This window comes from Zeus faber (assembly GCF_960531495.2).
Source record: "Zeus faber genome assembly, chromosome: 14".
Classification (NCBI taxonomy): Eukaryota; Metazoa; Chordata; class Actinopteri; order Zeiformes; family Zeidae; genus Zeus; species Zeus faber.
This window is the reverse complement of record NC_137200.1, coordinates 30,436,174-30,456,948: the sequence shown is the minus strand read 5'-3', so window position 1 is coordinate 30,456,948 and position 20,775 is coordinate 30,436,174. Positions and strand designations below refer to the sequence as shown.

Sequence of the window (20,775 nt, the reverse complement as noted above, 5' to 3'; positions counted from 1 at the left end):
CCAAGCATGACTAGTAAACAAACAATTTAGACGGAGCTCTTTTCAGTGAGTAATGCTAAATGAGAATTCCAACCCAACCATTCAAACACTCCTTACTCAGTTAGAAGAACACTATGTTGTGGCAGTTTCGCCTACCACGCGCTACCCAAGTGGCATGTTCAGGGACCTCCGGCACAGAGACACAGAAGACGGGGTGTAGAAAACACACAAGTTTATTGTGGAGAGGGGGCTTGATAGAACCAAGCCCCGGAGCAGATGGACACAGGTCATGACAGGGCTCCTCTCTCCTGAGTGAGTGTGGGGATGGAGGTTTTACCTGTTGCTCTTGAGACCAACCCACGAGCAACAGGTGTGCAGCAACTCTGATCCTGGGTCTCCAATTACCTCGATCCAGGTCAGGTGTGGCTGCTCAAACCGCACCATCCCCACGCCACATACTGTATGTATAGTAATTGTAATAATAGGACAAGAAAAAAACAGTGCCTATTTCTCAAACAACAACAGTGTTTCAAAATTTCAGCCGCAAACAGCTTTCACTAAGAAAAGCCCCTGGTGTCATCGTTCCTGGAGGCTCCATGTCCCCCCTCTAGACCCACCGCAGTGGGATCTGTTGTTGTTGCGATCCAGCTACTGGTTAAGAGTTGGAGTCGAACCGGCCGCCCGACCTACATCCACCGACGTGCATGATTTCAACACAGCCACACCACCGGGTCTCCAGTCCACCTAGGGCTGCCACCTTTCAAACGATGACTCGAATTTGAACCCTGAACATGAACACTTTAACTTCAGCCAGCCTCTCTATTCGAGCTAATGGGTCTTTCTGAACTTGGTCGTCTCCTCCATTCACTTGTTTGGAGGAACTGGACTTCGATGGAAATATCTGGACTTGAACCTGTGACGTCAGCGCTGGAAGGCAGCATCTGAAACATCATGGCACCTTGTCTCCTTCATGTGCCGCTTTTAAACAAACACTTGTGTTGCCGGCTTTCAAAATCTCACCTGGCACGGGACCCATAAGCCCTCTAACACTGAAATTGACATTCAACGACCTACCCCTTTGAGCCACTGAGTCTTATAAAGCGCGCTCATCTCGACTCAGTAGTGATGTTACACCTGACTCCGGCGCTCCAATGCATCTATCAAACTCGCTGGCAATTTCAATTGAATCACTGCTCTGCGGCACGCTTTCAAACGCTAATAATGACGCAAAAGATGACGTCCAAAGCAGTCACATGATTCACTGAAGGAAAGAACCAGTGTTTGCCTCATAACTTCAGTCAATCACGTGACGCCTCGCAGTGTTTTGACAGCTTTGGGTTGTAGTAGTAGGTGCGTGCATAGTCGCCGTTGTGAAGATGAGATTTTTGCCGACCAATTTTCAATGCAATGGTTCAAATTGTTCAAAGCTTCAGAAAAGCCTTTGTGGGAGTCTCACAGGTAGGGAGACGGAGTCTTTCTTTCCGTGGTCTGCCAACATGCCGAGAGTTTTTATCATATGGGAGAATAAAAAGGCTTGCTGGCCACAAGTACAAATAATAATGACTTTGGGTGCAGGAGGAGTCACGCTCCAGTCCTGCTCCTGGTCGGCTGACGAGCCGGTGCGCCGATCCCCTCTGCAAGACGGACAAACATTAAGAAATCTCCCTGCCTCCAGTCGGCCTCCAATCGCCGCCAATCTGCCTCCAATCGGCCCAATCAGCTCCGCGTGGAGCTGATTGGGCCCTTGTTGTCTTCGGCCCTTGTTGTCGCTTAAAAGACTCGGGCCGAAGCCTGTGGATTATCATGGTCAAAAAGCTTCAAGCTGAGGCCTGGGAAGAAGAAAGCCTGGGTCTCAGGCTCGTTGAAAAAACTCAGGGCATGGTGTGAAAAAAGTGGGTCTTGTCATACTCCGACCTTCAAACTTGGACGAAATCACTGGAACAGAACAAAAGCTGATGCGTACAAGTTTTATTGTGCATCAGAAAAAAAACCAGACACAACAGTGAACTTGGAGTGGGCTTCGCGAAACCCAGACTGCTTTCTTTCTTTGTTCTCACATCTTTATAGTCACGCGAGGCATTGCCCGTTTACATATTTTGCCTCTTTTTTTGTCAGAAAATAATCAGGAATCTGTTTTGAGCCAATCGTAGTCTTGATCCTTTGTTTAGTTGTCCTCTGATGTCACTTCTCAGCCAGCCAATCACAGCCTTCATTGCTGAAACCTTCCTTCTCTCGAAGACGGCGTTTATTTGTAGTTTTCTACCGGCAGCCGGGTTCCAAAAAACAAAAAGACTGATACGTCTTGTCCCTTAACTGACCTGGAGACCTGGTGGCGATAGTGGCGCCGCCCCTAGCGGTCGCCTGCGCCGGCACTCCGGTTCAAGCCCGTGTCGCTTCCTGCTTTCGGGAAATCAGATCACGCTGCGATCTCGCTGCTTCCTGTTTACAGGCCTCTGATCGCGCGGGATCTGGTGATGACGAGGGAAGTGAAGCGGTGGACGGACCAATCAGAGGCTGCGCTTCAGGACGCTCTGACTGACGTAGACTGGGACGTGTTCCAAGCGAGTTCAAGTGACGTCAGCGAGTTTACGGAGGTTGTAGTGAGTTTTGTGGCTACGCTCGCGGATGAAATCGTTCCCACGGTGAAAGTTCGGATATTTCCAAACCAGAAACCATGGGTTGATAAATCCATCCGCTGCGCTCTGAATGCGCGCACGGCCGCTTACAACGACGGACTTGTATCTGGTAACATGGACAATTACAAAGCGGCGTCGTACAATCTGCGGAGGGTGGTGAGGGACGCCAAACGGACGTACAGAGACACCGTGGAGCTGCAGATGGAGCGGGGGGACACCAGACGCTTGTGGGAGGGGCTGCGAACAATAACGAACTACAAGAGCAGCTCCTCCCCAGCCACGAGTGTGGACGCCTCCCTGGCCAACCAACTGAACTCCTTTTATGCGCGGTTCGAGTCTGGCAGCAGCACCGCTAGCTCGCCGGCTAATTGGAGTTACACCGCTGGGGACGAGCGCGCACTCTCAGTGTCCGTGCACGAGGTCAGGAGGGCTTTGATGCGGGTGAACACCAGGAAAGCTGCGGGCCCAGATGGCATATCTGGGCGAGTACTGAAGACCTGTGCTAACCAGCTAGCTCCGGTGTTCACCACAATATTCAACATCTCCCTGGCTGAATCAGTGGTCCCATCCTGTTTCAAGAGGTCCACCGTCGTTCCTGTCCCGAAGATCGCCTCTCCAACCTGCCTGAATGACTACCGTCCGGTGGCCCTCACCTCGGTGTTCATGAAGTGTTTCGAGAGGCTGATTAAGGATTACATCTGCGCCTCCCTCCCCCGCACCTTGGACCCGTTGCAGTTTGCGTACCGGCAGAACAGATCCACGGATGACGCGGTCTCTCAGGTACTGCACACCACGCTCACGCACCTGGATGGCCAGAAGGGGGCCTATGTGAGAATGCTGTTCATTGATTATAGTTCAGCTTTCAACACCATAGTTCCCACCAGACTGGCTGTCAAGCTGAAGGAGCTAGGATTGGATGGTCCGCTGTGCACCTGGATCCTGGACTTCCTCACAGGCCGCCCCCAGGTGGTCAAGGTGGGGAAGTACATGTCAAGCTCCCTCACCCTGAATACAGGATCCCCCCAGGGCTGCGTCCTCAGCCCCCTACTGTGCTCCCTGTACACACATGACTGTGTGGCCAGGTCCAGCTCCAACACCATCATCAAGTTTGCTGACGACACCGTGGTCGTGGGCCTGATCACCGACTGCGATGAGAAGGCCTACCGCGAGGAGGTGGCTGACCTGTCACTCTGGTGCCAGGACAACAGCCTCCACCTGAACGTCAGCAAACCAAGGAGCTGATTGTGGACTTTAGGCGTGGATCACAATCGAGGACGCACGCGTCCTTGTGGATTAATGGGACTTCTGTCGACAGGGTGAGCAGCTTCAGATATCTGGGAGTCCACATCACAGAGGACTTAACATGGACTGTTCACACAGACACTCTGGTGAGAAAGGCGAGGCAGCGTCTCTACCACCTCAGGCAGCTGAGGAAATTCCGGGTCTCGGTGAGGATCCTCAAGTCCTTCTACTCTGGAGCAGTGGAGAGCATCCTGACAGGCAACATCACTGCCTGGTTTGGGAACTGTACTGCTCAGGACAGGCGGGCCCTGCAGAGGGTGGTGCGTTCAGCTGAACGTACCACTGGAACTACCCTCCCCCCCTTGCAGGAGTTATACACCAGGAGGTGTAGTAGCAGAGCCCGTAGGATCATGAAGGATCCTCATCACCCCAACAACGGACTGTTTCAGCTGCTGCGGTCAGGCAAGCGCCTCCGCAGTCACACAGCGAGAACAGAGAGACTGAGACGGAGTTTCTTCCCTCAAGCCATTAGAACTGTCAACGCTGACCTCACCAGGGGTCCTAACTGAGCCATGCACTAGGCTCCACTACCTACTGTACTGTATGTAGCATACTGTACCGCATACTGTACTGTATGTAGCATACTGTACCGCATACTGTACTGTATGTAGCATACTGTACTGTATGTAGCGTACTGTACCGCATACTGTACTGTATGTAGCATACTGTACCGCATACTGTCTCACTGTTCAGGGTTGTTCGTGATGCCGTATTGCAGCGCCGTACTGTTGTATACTGTGCTGTATTATCCCAAACACTACCTCACACTATTCACATTCACATGCCACTTTAATTCACATGCCACTTTAAATGCACATATCTGTATATACATAGGCATATTCCTTCAACCTATTCCATTTTATTTCAATTTATTTTTTATTGTATTTTATTCTATATATTTTTTATCTTATTCAATAAGTATTCCACTTACTGTATTACGTCTTAGGAGTCAGTTAGTCGGTCTATTAGAAAGGAATTTTCTACTTTTTATTTTATTTTATTTTTGTACTTTTTCCTAGGACTTATTGTGTGCTATCACCGGGTGCGTTGCATTACATTTCACTGCATATATGTATGGAAGTATGTATATGTATGTGACAAATAAAAATCTTGAATCTTGAATCTTGAATCTTGAGAGATGGTGCCCTCTATTGGTCATATGATGTACTAGACTCTGGCTTCATCTGGTGGTTTATAAAGTGCACTACTTTTCAAAGGTCATTTTAAGGGATAGTTTATATATTAAATTTGGTTGTTATCGCATCTGATTTTGTATAACATGTTGTAGGTTTTCATGTGGGGTGACTTAATTTAACCATAATCAAATCACAACACCCTGGTCTCCGGTTGCTTTTAACCGTGCTTGTGTTTCAAGATGAGCTTTCAAAAGCTCACCTGGCATCAAACCCTCAAGTCTTCCAACACTGAAGTTTATTGTGTTCGATGTAATCTTTCTTGTTAATTTATATTTTTTATTTAGTTTTAGTTTGTTGTTACTTTTGCTCATCAATCTGGTTCATTTATCACCTGGTTCAGTTATGTAAAGAATTCAACCGACCTATTTGGTCTGTTGTGTTGTAAAGTGTTTTTCCTCTCCTCTGCCCACCATGTCCATGTCCACGTTCTCCAAAGGCCCGTCTTTCTAACCCTAATTATCGGGATACTTGTGGGATGGGAGTAATGCACAGCGCCGATTGCTGGAGTGACAAAGGAAAACAGAGTTTTTATGAAAAAATAAAATGGAACCTTCTGCAGGGGGCTCCAGGCAATCGCCTAACTATGCCCGATGGAAAGACCACCTGTGACTATAGGAAAATAACGTACAATGGAAAATTGTTGTTCTAGTACAGTACATTGTCAACAGAGCAATATATTTTAAACCGACGACATTCTGCTGTGTATTTTCTTGTATGGAAGTCAAGCAATTCTACCTACTACTACTTCTATTACTACTTCTACTAATTCCACCTTTCTGGAATTAATAGTGATAAATAAGTAAGTGTATCTTCATTAGTTAAATTGCTGGAACAACAAGCCTGATCCATGGGGGCCCCACCTCCAACCCCCAGGACTTAAAGGATCTGCTGCTAATGTCTTGGTGCCAGATACCACAGGACACCTTCAGAGTCGGGTGGAGTCCAAGCCTCCACTCACAGCTGTTTTGGAGACACAAGGGGGAGCTACAGTATTAGTGTTATTAGTGGTTAGATTAGTGGTGCTTTTAACGTTGTCTCTGATCGGTGTAAGTTTGATGGGTGATGAGAGTCCAGAAAGGAACAATCAATCTCCATAATCCTATAGTATGATATGATGCTCCTCACTTCCTGTTGCCACCTTTGGCCGCGAGCCTTTATCAATGTACAAAAAATATTTTAAATTAAAACTTAAAGAAAAAGAAAAAAAAAAAGCATTTCCAGATGATGTTCAGGTTTTATATTTTTTAGTGCCCACTGCCTCTGCGTCTTCATATGTTGTTGGTACACTCATGCTCAAAATACACCAGGCACGTTGGTGCAGTGTATGGGCGTGGCGTGGCGTGGAGCGTGGCGTGGAGCGTGGCGTGGAGCGTGGAGCGTGCCGTGGAGTGTGGCTGCAGCGTGGAGCGTGGCGTGGAGCGTGGCGTGGAGCGTGGCGTGGAGCGTGGCGTGGAGCTTGGCGTGGAGCGTGGTATCTCACCGGCTTCACCGTCTGTGTGGTGAAGCGTCTCACACGCTTCTATGTTGTTGTACAGAGAGGGTAGTACTAGAGAGTATTGGAAACAACAGCCAATTAAATAATTTCTAACAAACAGTTTGTAGTTTTATGTCTGAAATACCATCAATGCTTTTATTAGTTATTGTGTTATTGTTGTTATTGTTATGTTATATAACAATCTTTGTGATTTCTGATTATTACTTGTTTAAGACTTTTATTACATGTTGATCTTGTTTGAACTGTCTCACAATGTGTCCTATCATCTCTGCACACACTAAGTCAAACAAGGTTTGCATTTACCCAGTTTAAAGGTATAAGAACTGTTTTTATGGTAGTCCACCATAAATAGCTTTTGTGTTGAGTACGTCTTTTTTTTATAACTTTGTTATTATTGGGGGGGTCTTCCGAATTACTGTTCTGAGCCTTGTTAATCCGACACACATCCCCATCAATCGGCAGAAATACAACCTATAGAATGTATGGAAAAAAAAGGGAGGACATGAAAAGGGGCTGGTGGTCTCTGGAGAGGCCTGCCTGCCACTTCTCATTTCCTCCCACTCCTCTCTGTAATTACATCGGCTACATTCTTACTCCATCATATCAGCACCGCTCTTATTTTCTTTGCAGATAAAGAGAAAAGTGAGAGCTGTGAGTACAAGTAGCACTTTATTGAAAACTGCTGTAAAAACACAATAGGCAAAAAATAACATGACCTTGAGATATAATGTAGAACTGATGAATTAGAAAATATTTTTTTACAATGACTGCTATGCATTTATGTTCATCACTTTACTCTTCAAAGCGCCGCTTCTCTAGACTGTCTAGCGTCTCAATTTAAAGCTACATCATTTATGCTATGTGAAATGACGTATGATTACCTTTCGGCCACACGGGTCAAATTAAAACCGCCGTTCCCCTCCTCTCCCTTCTCAATTTTTTTTGGATTCCGTCATCCGATCTCATCCTCCTCTCCTCGCCCTCCTCTCAACCTACACCCAAACGCTGCCCTTGCCCTCCCTCTCCGAGGCCTCCTGCTGGCCACAGCAGCCTCCTGCGCCCAGACCCCGGTGGTGGGAGGCGGGCAGGTTCTTGTACACGGCCCGGCTGTAGGGAATGAAGCACAGGCCCAGCTGCAGGTGGCGGGCCAGGCGGCAGTACGCGGCCAAGGCCAGGACCAGCAGGGGGGTCAGCAGGAGAAAGCCCACCACCAACAGAGCCACGCAGCCCCCGTCGTCCAGCAGGTCTGAACAGTACAGCGAGGTTCCATGCGGCTGCACCTGGAAATCACAGGAAGGAGGAACAGCAAGAAATCAGGTCCATGAAGGAAGAACCTGCTTGCACGGGACCGCCTGTTCACACACTGGGACCGTGACAAGCGCCCACACCAGGTCGGCCCCAAATGGGAGAGCATGTTTTTTCCGGTGCAATAAAGAACATCTCTTCTTTGTACCAGTAGGATACAATGAAACATGTCCCCTGCATCTGACTCATCCTGGACCTCGGAGCGGGGATCCACTCCAGCTCTTTTGCAAGTGCCTTGCTCAGGGGCACCGACGGGAGTATTAACCCCTCACATACATGTCTTTAGATGGTGGGAGGGAAATAGAACACCTGGAGGAAACCCCCCCCCCCCACACAGGGAGAACATGCAGACTCCTCACACAGAAAGGAGCGGGGGATGAAACCCAGGACCTTGTTGCTGTGAGGCAGCAGCGTCAACCACTGAACCACTGAGCCACCGAGTCATTGAGCCACCGAGTCACCGAGTCACCGGGTGACGAGAGCTTAGCTCCACTGGACATTTACCGGTTTTCCATGATTGAGAGTTTAAAATGTCCTTCATGTAGTGTTTGCAAAGTGCGAAACCCCCCCCCCCCCATATAATGACACAAGCAGCAGCCCGTACTCCTCAAGTGATTCTGGACAAAGACTTCCTCCCCCTCCCTCCTCCGACTAACATGACATCACCACATAAGATCACCGCTCATCCATTAGCTTCATAACAGTCCCTGGAGCGGTGGTGACTCGTGCTCTGGTGATCGATGAGAAAAAGATTTGCCCTTTTGACGGAATAATACGTGGAATAGCAGCCGCCGGGTTCCTCCTCCTCTCCAGGCCTCTATTCTTGCATCTTCCTTCCTCTGACCTCTGCAAAGTCTAAAAAAGCACACGTTTCCTTCCGCCTTGACTCACCGTGGAGTGGCACAGGAAGCCGAACACGATCATGACGAGCGAGGGGGTGAGGATGGTGCCGAACACGAGGCTGGCGAAGCCGGCGTTGACCAGCGCCACCACCAGGTTCTGCGCCGTCACCAGCACCGAGCAGGCCCAGCAGTCCAGCGAGCCCCGGAGCTCCAGCGGGGTGTCCACCGCCTCGGTGCTCCCCAGGGAGTACGGCGGTGGCACGACCACGCCCGACCCCGCCCCGGACGGAGAGCCCGGCTCCGAGCGGCGTTCCTCCGAAACCGCCTTCTCCAACGACCCGTTTCGTGGCAGACTCATCTCCCTTGTGGCGCCTGGCACAGGGAAAGCAAAGCAAACAAAGCTGTTTACCGGGGAACACACACACACACACACACACACACACACACACACACACACACACACACACACACACACACACACACACACACACACACACACACACACACACACACTGTTAATTGTTAATTTAACGGCCATATTATTTTATGTGAAGACACGATTGACAGTTTCATTAATAATGTCCGTTGATGCACTTTTAAGGCTAAAAGTATCACTGGGGTGGCTTTGATTGAGTGTGTAGCACAGGTGATAAGATAAGATAAGACTTTATTAATTTCTGGGGGGAAATTCAGGGAAAGATATATCGGGGCGGGGTCGGGAGAATTGGGATAATTCCAGGTTCAAAATGTAAAAGTCCTGTTTCCGTGCTTTTGCTCCAGCCCTCACTGATCCAGCTGACTTCCCTTCAGTTGAACTTCAGCTGAAGAGTAAATCCATGCGGTTGGCTCAAAATCCCAGAGTGGACTCATTCTTTCTGAACCTGGATTTCACCACAAAAATAGAATAACTACTTTAAATATATGGTTTAGGAAACAAATAAGCTGCAGTGGAAAATAATGGCCCATACGTCGGCCATAAAGCTGCTCGGCAACTAGTGGCAGAACATAATCATGTAAGAAAAAACAACAACAACAAATAAAAAACAAGACAGTTTCCAGCCATTCATTAAAGGTTTCAGTCAAGAATGTAGTGATGATGTGGTTCCAATTCAACACCGATCGCTGTGTGAACACTTAAGTGGAAGGAAACGGTCTCCCTGGACCGCACCTCCAATTTACAGGACACCAGCCAGAACAATAAGCCAGGAACAGCCAGCCAGCCCCAGAAAAAAACAAAAAACCACTCCGCTAATGTGAAGTGTGAACAGAATGTTTTTACATCCAGCTCAAACAAAGGAACAGCACCGGCTGTTGCGTCAGTGGCGATACAGGCTCAATATTTATATTTTTCCCAGACGTCCCGCGGGCGTGCGGCGTGTTATGCTATTCGGGGCCCAGTTCATCTATTTTCTGTTTTCTTTGTCTGGTGGTGTTATTTGAGCGTCCACTGAGAGTTGGGGTTAAAGTTGGGCTGCATTCGGTCTGAAAGCACTCAGATAACCAACGGCTTCAAATTACAGCCTGTCAGCACGCTCAGCATGTGTAGGGAATTACCATTCAATAAATGACCATTATAGTATGTCTCACACCATGCACACAGAGAGAGCATTTCACTCCAACCCCACTTACCGCCTGCACAGCATGAGTTCTATTCAGAGAAAACATTCTGTTGCCATCGTGTTATATCATATCAGATCGATTCAAACCCTTCAAGTGTGAAGAATCCCTCTCTATTAATAACCCGGTGACATTAATAACGTGACGTCTTGAAGAGTTTGCTCGACCAGAGAAAAAAAAGTCCTGATCACTTTGTCCATGAAGTGCATCTTTGACTTTACAAGCTCCACAGCGTTGGGCGGCAGCTTCGGCCACCGACTCTTATTTCGTACGTATGTGTTATGCTTTCCAACGGTAAACTCATCAACATAAATATATATATTTATATATATAAACACTTTTATGTTGTACTTCTGCTATGATAATACACGCTATTCGACCCTGGTGGGTGCAGCATCCCCTCCCCGCTCCCGCCGAGCGCTGGATGTGCTGCGTGGTGGACGGGGAAGCTGCAGGGACCTCTCACCTCCTGTCTTCTCTGCAGACGACCAGAAGGAGAAAAACAAGAAAATCAAGAAAATCAAAGTGCTTCCTCTCGACGGGCGTCCTCCTCGGGTAAAAACGTTGAATTCAGCTGCAGATGTTTGCCTTTTCCCCTCTGTGCCAGGGTGGGTTTTTTTTTTTAAGCGTCCCGCGTCCCCCCCCGCGGGCCCCCCCCCCAGATACGAAGCAGTTTTGGTCTTTTTCTTTGGGGCAGATCCAGGCTTCACTCCCGTCCTGCGTCCACTCAGGAGGAGGAGAAGAAAGTTGAGCACGGTTCTGCTTCCCCGCTGGGTTTTCCCTCTTCCTTTCCCGAAGCTCTGTTTCCTCACACTGACTCCAGACTGAGATATGATAAAGTGTGCAAGTGGCTTTACGTGTGTGTGTGTGTGTGTGTGTGTGTGTGTGTGTGTGTGTGTGTGTGTGTGTGTGTGTGTGTGTGTGTGTGTGTGTGTGTGTGCAAGCCTCAGTTCCTGTGGCTGCAGTGAGGGTGGTGCTAATGGGAAGCACACAGGGCTGGTGTTGTAGTATTTGTGCAGGGGAGCAGTGGAGGATTGTGATAACCCCCAAAACCCAGAGGTGGGGGGGGGGGGGGGAGTTTATTTGGACAGATTGGCATCGTCAGGGAGTATTTACCCAAACCTCAACTCCTTTCTCACAACGGACCCTTCACTCCGCTGCCCTTTTTGTTTTCCGTTCCGCGGCCATGGAAGAGGTCATCGCAAGTAGAAGTACAAATACCCTGACCTCAAAAGGACTCGAGTAAAAGTGAAAGTACCTCATTGCCATGTCGACTCAAGTGTAGAAGCACTTGCTCTTAAAAGTACTTTAAGTATTAAAAGTAAAAGTAGTTGTCATCCAGTGCGAGGAGTCGGACTTGATTAACTTCTTCCTGCAGGTAGTGCTCAACACCAAAGCAGTACAGCTGGCTTGAGCCTTCATACAAATACATACAAATACATACAAATACATACAAATACAAATCCAAACTTTGATTGATCTTTTATGTTTGAACTTGTCTGCTTGTCTTGTTTCTACATATTGAATGATGTTTAATGTGTCTTAATTCCTTTAAATTCAAATAGGTATTACTTATTATTACATTTTAATGGAAATTTGTCGTTTATATGTAAAGGTTTTTTTTTATTCTTCATTTACTTCCACCACCGCTGCTTCCTATCTTGACTTGGATAAATACTTTTTTATTTTATTTATTTGAATAAAATAAAAATGGTGTGAGTGTATGTGTGTGTGTGAGTGTGTGTGTGTGCGAATAATAGCATGATGATAAGATGTGGATTACCGCTCCCCCACACTCTGAGACACAACACAGAGCTCTGAGTGAGGAAGGTGCAGAGGGCACTGCCCACAGCTCCACAACGCTGACGGGGGTGGTGTGAGTGTGTGAGTGTGTGAGTGTGTGAGTGTGTGAGTGTGTGAGTGTGTGTGTGTGAGTGTGTGAGTGTTAGTGTGTGTGTGTGTGTGTCTGGTGGTGGGGGGCGACAGGGGATTTGACCCTTAACCCCCTTGATGAAAAACAGAGCATGTTGAGAAAGTGAGGAAACGGGGGAGGGAGGGGGGGACTGGGTAATGTGGAGAGAGAGACAGGACCTTACGGGAGAGAGACAGGGCCTTACGGGAGAGAGACAGGACCTTACGGGAGAGAGACAGGGCCTTACGGGAGAGAGACAGGGCCTTACGGGAGAGAGACAGGGCCTTACGGGAGAGAGACAGGACCTTACGGGAGAGAGACAGGGCCTTACGGGAGAGAGACAGGACCTTACGGGGGAGAGACACAACCTTACGGGAGAGAGACAGGACATTACGGGAGAGAGACAGGGCCTTACGGGAGTGAGACAGGGCCTTACGGGAGAGAGCCAGGGCCTTACGGGAGAGAGACAGGACATTACGGGAGAGAGCCAGGGCCTTACGGGAGAGAGACAGGACATTACGGGAGAGAGCCAGGGCCTTACGGGAGAGAGACAGGACATTACGGGAGAGAGCCAGGGCCTTACGGGACTGATAAGAGTGCAGTTGAAAGAGGGAATTTGTCACTCACAGCTCTTCTCTGCTCATTTCCCTTCGGGGGAAGCTGCACGTTGCTGCGTTTCACGGGGTGGATACGCAGCCTCAGTACACAAGTAGTACTCACAGCTTCTACTGAAGTTAAAGTACAAAGACACACACAGAATGACTCTGGGAAAAGTAAAAGTACCAGGTTGCTGTTTTTACCTCAGTAAAAGTAGATAAGTACAAGTTTGAGTGTACTTAAAGTATTCAAAGTGAAAGTACTTATTCCGTCTATAATGTAGCATGAAGTACTACTTTTACATTTTCTTTATTTTATTTGTATAATTCTATCCATCTATCTGTCTTCCTGTCTGTCTGTCTAGCTATCTGTCTGTCTGTCTCCTGATTTAAAGAATATACATGGATATGAATCCTTATTTTCAAAACTAAATGTATACAAATATAAATCCAGATTAAAAAAACCTTAAATTTTACAAAATAAAAACTCAAGTAACTTTGTTGTAGTGGAGTAAAAAGTAGAGATATTTGCTTTGAAACAAAGGAGAAAAAGACCTTTGTGTTTCTCGTGGTTCTACTGACACACAAGCTGTGAAATAAGACACAACAGTCGGTTTGTTGTGAGCTGCCTGTTTTCCAAAACACAAAATAAGCCGTTCACAACTGCAGCCCCTTCCTACGTCACTTGGGGCCTCGGTCGAATTAGGAGAAGCCTCCACCTGAGCCGCTCCACCCACGGCTGGAGATTAACGCCACCGGGAGCGGCTCTGTTGACTTCACAGACCAGCACAAATCTTTTAAAGGAAAGAGGAGTTCACGCCGACCGTCCACGGTGGAAATGTAAGTATTTTGTATGTTTTACCGGGCAAAAAATAAAAAATGAACGGAGCCAAAAAATCAAGGAAGTGATGTAAGCGAGTGTACCACCAAAATGACTCTGCAGCTGTTATTTTAAGGCTAATAGTAATAAAACATTTCCTATATTGAGGGGCGGGGAAAACGTGACAACCTGCATGGGAAACACCTGTCGTCATTACAGACGCAAAACAAAGAGTTTTTAAGTTTCCAAAGATCACGCACACACGCACAGTAGGAGTGTCCGGGGCGCAGAGCTCTGAAGGCGGCGGCTGAGCTCCAGGAAGGAGGCGCGTATGTACCAAGGTTCTTTGCCAAGGCTCCATTCAGGCGTCCTTCTGTTCTGTTCTGTTCTGTTCTGTTCTGTTTGCTCCTTTTCCTCGCGCTCGATTGTTGTGCGTCAGCGCGGCGGCCATATTGGTGCGGTGCCGCCGCGTCTCCTCGTGCGTGGGCGCCTGTGGAGGTGGGAGGTCGATCCGCAATTGAAATCATCGTGACTCGCTGAATATTCCACCGGTTTTAAAGCGGCTCGGTTTGTTAACACATGCAAGACGTCTTTTATACCAAAATACTTGATCTTTCGTAGATGGTATCAGTAATATTTTTTATTTATATTACAGTATACTATTTAAGATTAGCTTTCCCTACGGAATTATGTTCTAAGTAAATTCGTTTTTTCTTACTGCCTGTAAAATGGCAGCCATGATGCCATTTTGTTAATAATTTTGGAAATAAAACATGAAAGTTAAAATATAAAGTAAGTTTCTGGCTTCATAGCGTTCTGGACTTTTACACATTGACAGAAAAACATTAGAGATCTGATTCTTCGGGAAAACTAAATCTAATTATCATCTTTAGTACTTGCAGGTAGGTTATATGTGCAGTATAAAGGGTTTTTGGTGATTTTGTTTTTTTGGTGATAATGAGAGGAAGAAGTGAATATGATAAGAAGTGAACACGGTTGAATTGAAAATAAAGTACACTTATAATAATACAATCAACATGATTTGGATATGGCCCCGGCTTTCCCATCAGCATTTTTCTGTATTTTGTTTGTCAACTGCTTGCACAAAAGAGATCACATCCGGTGGAGGTGGAAGACAGGGAGGGCGTGGCAGGGAGAAGCAGCACTGAGTGGCAGGCAGGTTATGTGGTTTTGCATTGGTTACCATAGTCCTTAAATGTACATACAAAATGGGATTCAAATCATGTGGACGGGAGGGGTTAGGGTCCGATGGAGCATCTGTGGGATGTGCTGGAACAACAAGCCTGATCCATGGGGTTGACATTGGTGATCACAAACTCCATCTAAAATACTGAACCGGCGATCTAGATGAAACTTGAACAACGTCATGTTGGAACTGTCTCTAAAATGAATCTTATTCAGATTGTCTGTGGAGTTCGTCGGATCCATGACACCCATAAAGTTCTGACGTCAGTTACATCTGCACGTGCCGCCATCTTGGTGAGGTCCTGATTGTTGCCCAATCACTAGATTGCAATGGCACCATGTCACCTGTGCACGCCGTCATTTGCGCATATGCGTGAGGTTTGGCAGTTTTGGCAGTTTTTTACAAAATGATTGTAAAATGAATGAATGAATGCAGATCCATGACATCCACACAACACTGACGTCAGTTTTTCAATTTTTTTCTCACAACAGGGCTCCTGTCCCTTCAGGGCCGGGCCCCTAATAATAATAATAATTAATAATAATGGTATAAGCTAGTAAGGCCTCTTTGAGCACGTTTTTCACTGATTAGAACTCATCCCTCCCAATTTTCCCCTTTGCGTTAAAATAAATCGCAGTAGTCCTTTTCTCGGCGTGATTATAGGTTGATTTAAATTGATTTAACACACTTTCCCACAGTAGTTCATTACCAGTGCCATAGATATGCGGCTGGCATTGTCTACATCTGTGTCGGAGTCGGCCGGTGGAGGAAGAGTCCTTTTCCTGTCCCTGGAACCAGGATATCCTCTGCTACTCCATCCATGTTCAAAATGAGGTGTCCTCTCCCCGTTTCCTCCACCTTTTACATTCTCACGCACTCTAAACACACTCAAAAATGCATCAGACAAGAATAGAATTCAGAGCAAAAAATGCTTTGTTATTTTTCCAAAATAACCAGTTGTTTATTAGGCGACTCCATTCTACTGCAAGAGATTCCACATTTATTTAGTTTTATTGAGTTAAAATGAATGTCATTTTAATTTAGTCATTATTATGATTTAAACACTGGGATTGAATCAAGATGGTCAAAAAACAAAGTCATGTTTTTCAGGGTGCTACGTTAGAAAATAAAATAAAATGCAACAAAATAAGTTTGAGGGTAAGTTTGGAAATGAACCCATTTCATCTTGTTTGGCATGGCTGTCACACTATATTTTCCGTTTCTTTTGGATTGCTCAATCTACATGTAGAATTGAAAGTGCTATTTTTATCATGATGTGGAAATCAGATCATTCAAAAATGTTTGTTAATCAAAGCAGGACGTACACCTAAAAAGACGCAGGAACAAAAGACTTGAGAACCACTGGAGAACACGTCCAACAGCACCGTCGGCAAACTCGACAGCGAGAGGAGGTGGGCGTGGCTTGGCTTTAAATAAAGGTGAAAACAATAAAATAAAAAAATGTGAAATCAAACTGGATGACATTTAACAGTACCCGTATTTCCTCAAATAGTGACCGGGCTCTTATTTACCCCAACTGCCGTCTGGGTGCCGTGCTCATCAAAATAAATATAACAACATATGAAATAAAGCGTGATAATTTTGTTTTGAGAAGGAAGGGAAGGGGAAGCACAGCGGAGCAGATATCACCCTCCATTCCACAATCCTCTGTCCTGATCTCAGGCAGAACGTCCCTTAGTTGGGTTTAAAATATTTGTATCATACAAGTAGAAACAAACTAAACATTAGATCGAAAATAAAAACAAAGGCACCGACACGGGAACTGCACTGACTCAGATTCAGCCTTGTTTACCGGTCTTTTTTTGAGTAATGGTTTATATTTCAGGCGATGCGGTGTATTTATAAAACATGCTCATGCTCGGAATGTTGCGGCTCCAGGAAAAAGCCCAGCTTGTTGACCCGGGAGAAGGAGGAGGTTGAATGACCCAGAGAGGGAGGCTGATGTCCGTTGGCCTCGGGGGCAACGGTCAGAAGCCCCAGCGCTGCCTCAATTTGTTCTGATCTTGTTTGGAACGTGTATTTATGGTCAAAAACTTCTACTTCTTTTTCAGTGTACCTCCACTCGAAGTGAGTTTCCGGTTCCCTTTTGTGGATAAATCAGTCAAGCTTAATGAATTTGTTGTCCGACCTCAAAGAGATTTGGAATGTTTGATTGGGGAGAGTGTACAAACATGAATGCACCAACATTTATTTTCAATAAAATGGCTGGAAATAAGAAAAACAACAAGAAAATCAAAGCTCAATAAATATTCTTAAAGAATTTATCAAAACATTTTATTTATTTTTAGCAACAACAGTATGTCACAGAAAAAAATCACAGAGGGATTTAAGACAGGTCTGGCTCAGGCTTTTTCTTTTTTTTTCTTCCTTTTTCTTTTCCTATGTGTGTTCTTCTTAAAACAGTGAGTGCAGCATACAGTAAATAAAACGAGTCCAGGCGAAGGAGAGCAACATCACCACCTTCAAATAATACATATGACAAAGACACAAAACAAAACTAAAGACTCGATGCCAGTCACGTCTCTAAAAGTCTCTTTGCAAAAGTGTCAAGAATTACATCTACTGCTTAAGTTCATCATAAAACACTAATTCTCCACATATGAATTTTGTAATACAAACAAAACAAAACCTTGAAAGAGTTTTGTGTTTACCTGTTAGATACAGTACAAAGACATTATTCTATTGAAGTAATCACTGAGACGGTTCTAAGCACCTTCCCGTTGGTGTGTGTGTTATATTCATTAGATTCCTCTAATACATCAGTAATATGCAGTTTGGAGGGGGCAGTGAGGCAAGGAGGGGTGTAGCACCATTGAAAAGCCTCCCCCTGATTGCACTGCCAGTACCCACGACTCAAAGTACCTTCAGCCCCATATCAAATGGAGAGCCAGCGGTATGCAATAAATAGATTTAAGAAAAACAACCATATACATTTTAAATAAAGTCACAATGTACAATTCTTCAACTTTTCTCTGTAATCATCCAAGATGATGTGCCCAGAAGGGATGGGCGACAAAAAAACCCTCCCTTTCCAACACGCGAAGGCAGAACGAGAAAGGACAAATGTTCGAGGTGGATTATAGCGTCGACGGCAAAAGCGTGGACCGAGCGAAACCGACCCAATTTGAGGGAAATTGCCAAAACAAAGTTGTTCATATACTAACTAGATTTTTGATTAAAATCCAACTATGCCGGTCTCCTAATCGACTCATAACAAATATATACAGAAGTTGCTGTGCACAGCCTCACAAGAGCAGGGGCAAAACTCTGCAACAGGGACATTTCCTGAGGGCGTGTCGTGGTGGCGGGCTCCCAAAGTCAAACGACATTTGTTTTGTTTTATTTTTTTTCATTTCTCAAATTCTCAAAGGTTTTTTTGAATTGGCAAGAAAGGGTTATTGTGTTATAGTCAACAGATTAATTCCATATAAATTATAATGAACAAAAAGGCACAATATTGATGTGAAAAAAACAAGTAAAGAAGCAGGCCTATTAAGTAAAACAGAACGGAAAAAAATGAGGGACGAATACACTTTTCAAAGTATTTGGATACAGCGAGGCTTCTTAAAGGTTTGTTGCTATTGCCTTGTCGGTAAAAAAGTCATATCAAATGAAACTGAGTGAAAGAGTAGTAGTAAATAAAAAAACAAAAAACTCAATGGAGAATGAACCCGCTAAGCCAATGTTATAATATAAAATAATAAAATGACAGTAATGGTATAACCTGGTAAGGCCTCGTTGTCCACGCTTTGCACCCATTAGAACTTATCCCTCATGGCTGCTTCAATTAAGCGTCATTTTCCCCCTTGGCGTCAAAATAAAGCGTATAAGTCCTTTTCTCGGCATGATTGTAGGTAAAGCAGTCCCATACTGTGTTTGCCTCTCGCTCCCGGCTTCTGCTTTAGAAATGATTGTATCTCCCTTTGGCAATTTTGGCAAGATCTGAGAGAGGCGTTTGGCTTTCCTCGAACAACACGAGCTGGGGGCGATTTCCGCCACTGCATCCCTCCTGTGCACGCCACTATGTACAGTATACACAAAGTCACAATTTACAATTTATTTTTTCCTATCATCTTGAAGAAAGGACAGAGCAACAAAAAGGAGGTATAAAACTTGGAAGGTGTTCCCGTTGAAAAAACACAAACTAAACTGACGACCGATCCTTCCACCCAAAACAACTGAGTTAGACGTGTGGAGAACAAAACAAAGATAAAACTAAACTCACCATATGCACACGAGATTCCCAACTAAGAATGAAACCATATTAGTCCTCAAGTAAACCCGTATTTCAGAGAAACGGAACTAGTTTTTCTTTTAAATCACTTTTTTTTTTCCTCACTTACATAAAACATTCGTTTTGTGTGTTTTATCCTCAAATTACCTCTCTTCTAAATACAGTTCACAAGGCCAATGTGGTGTACTTCTAGGCTGGTAAAACTTTGAAATACTTACGTCAGAATAAATAACATCAGAATAGCACCTTGATTAGTATACAGACAGGAATCGCAAATGTTAGGCCGGCGATACACAGGAAACGTTTCCAGGCAAAATAGATGAGAAGCATCAGCTGAAAGCTTTTGTTTTGGCTATAAATGCTTGTCAGTCATCGTCCAAAGTCTGTGACTGTTGCTCTTTGCTCTTTGTTTCCCTCTGTTGGCTTTTGAATGCACACTGCAAAACATTTCAAAGCCGATATCAAAAATAGATTAAAAAAAAAAACGGAATATTGAGAAAGTGGAAAAGTGAGAAAATGTAATTTAGTAAAATTTCTTAATCACAGAAAAAAATTGTGATCGAAGAATCTTATAAAACCGTCCATAAACTACTATTAAACCACTATACTATCAATAAAATGAGGAAAAAAATCTAGAAAGTCTAGAAACATCTTCTTCCAGAGTGGAGGGCATTAAAATCCTGCTTTCTGCTTTAAAAGTTGCTTGTTTTGCTTAAAGAAATGCCCAGAATTAGCCATTGTTTCCAAATAAGATAGCTAGAGATGAATTCTCTCAAAGAATCATCGGATACACATTCTTAGCCAGTCAACTGAAGAAAACCTAAAAAAAAAAGGGAAACATTGATTTTTTTTTTTTGATTCTTTTTTTTTAAGCTTGCTGACATTTTGTTTTTTTGCAGCCCACCGTTGCTCGTCCAAGTTGCCTAAAATGCCACCTGCTGTGTCACCGGCCTCAAGCCTGCTTCACACCGAAAAGGACAAGAACAAACCTGAAGTCCATTCTTTCCCACGGAGAGTCGGATTCCGCGCATGAAACGTTGTTCCGTGCCGCGGTGCGAGATTCCCGCGTGGGCTCGAGGCTCTGGGATGCGTTCACATTATTCAACTCACGCCACGAGTTTCGGTTCAACAGCACGACCGGAAGTGCCGTCGGTCAAGTTCTTTTTTTTTTTCGCAGCTGGCCTCAAAACAAAGTCAATAAGTCACGTGTTTCAAAATAATGACCCTGGATGTCACCATTTTCACTATCAATAAACCTATTTTTATATATGTGAATTGTGTGTATTTTTATTTTTGTTTGCACTTTGCAAACACTCTATGAAGGAAATGTTTAACTCTCATTCAGGGAACATGGTAGATGTCCAGCTGAGAAAAGGACTCGTTGTTGTACCGGGATAAAGACGACTTCTCCCGTTTCCCTGACATATTTTGAGACGCAAAACCGGGACGCAGTTCACCCGACAGCCACCAGGGGGAGGGTCCGACCGACGACGCGAATACGCATTCGATGTGAAGCAGTTTACAGCCTTTACCTGATACCAAAGAAAAACACAAAGAGTAACCAGTAAAATGCCAGTGTGACGATCAGCTACTTCACCTTAAAAAGCAATTCC

The 20,775-nt window shown here is 45.3% G+C and overlaps 1 protein-coding gene across 1 annotated transcript; it reads right to left on the bottom strand.

Moving 5' to 3' along the window:
• Positions 1–7,258: 7,258 nt before the first annotated feature.
• tmem88a (transmembrane protein 88 a) lies at positions 7,259–11,237 on the bottom strand. The gene is made up of 3 exons (XM_080013269.1): positions 10,839–11,237; positions 8,805–9,127; positions 7,259–7,888 (listed from the first exon to the last, which is right to left on the bottom strand). Exons 2-3 carry the CDS (start codon positions 9,111–9,113, stop codon positions 7,601–7,603), a joined length of 597 nt encoding a protein of 198 aa, XP_079869395.1. The 5' UTR covers positions 9,114–9,127; positions 10,839–11,237; the 3' UTR covers positions 7,259–7,600.
• Between the last annotated feature and the right edge of the window lie 9,538 nt (positions 11,238–20,775).

Bases quoted from the DNA above. Each gene is read 5' to 3' on its own strand.
- tmem88a (XM_080013269.1), bottom strand. From the start codon at position 9,113: ATGAGTCTGCCACGAAACGGGTCGTTGGAGAAGGCGGTTTCGGAGGAA. The intron at 7,889-8,804 runs GTGAGTCAAGGC...TGTGATTTCCAG, and splicing joins GCTTCCTGTGCCACTCCACG to GTGCAGCCGCATGGAACCTC.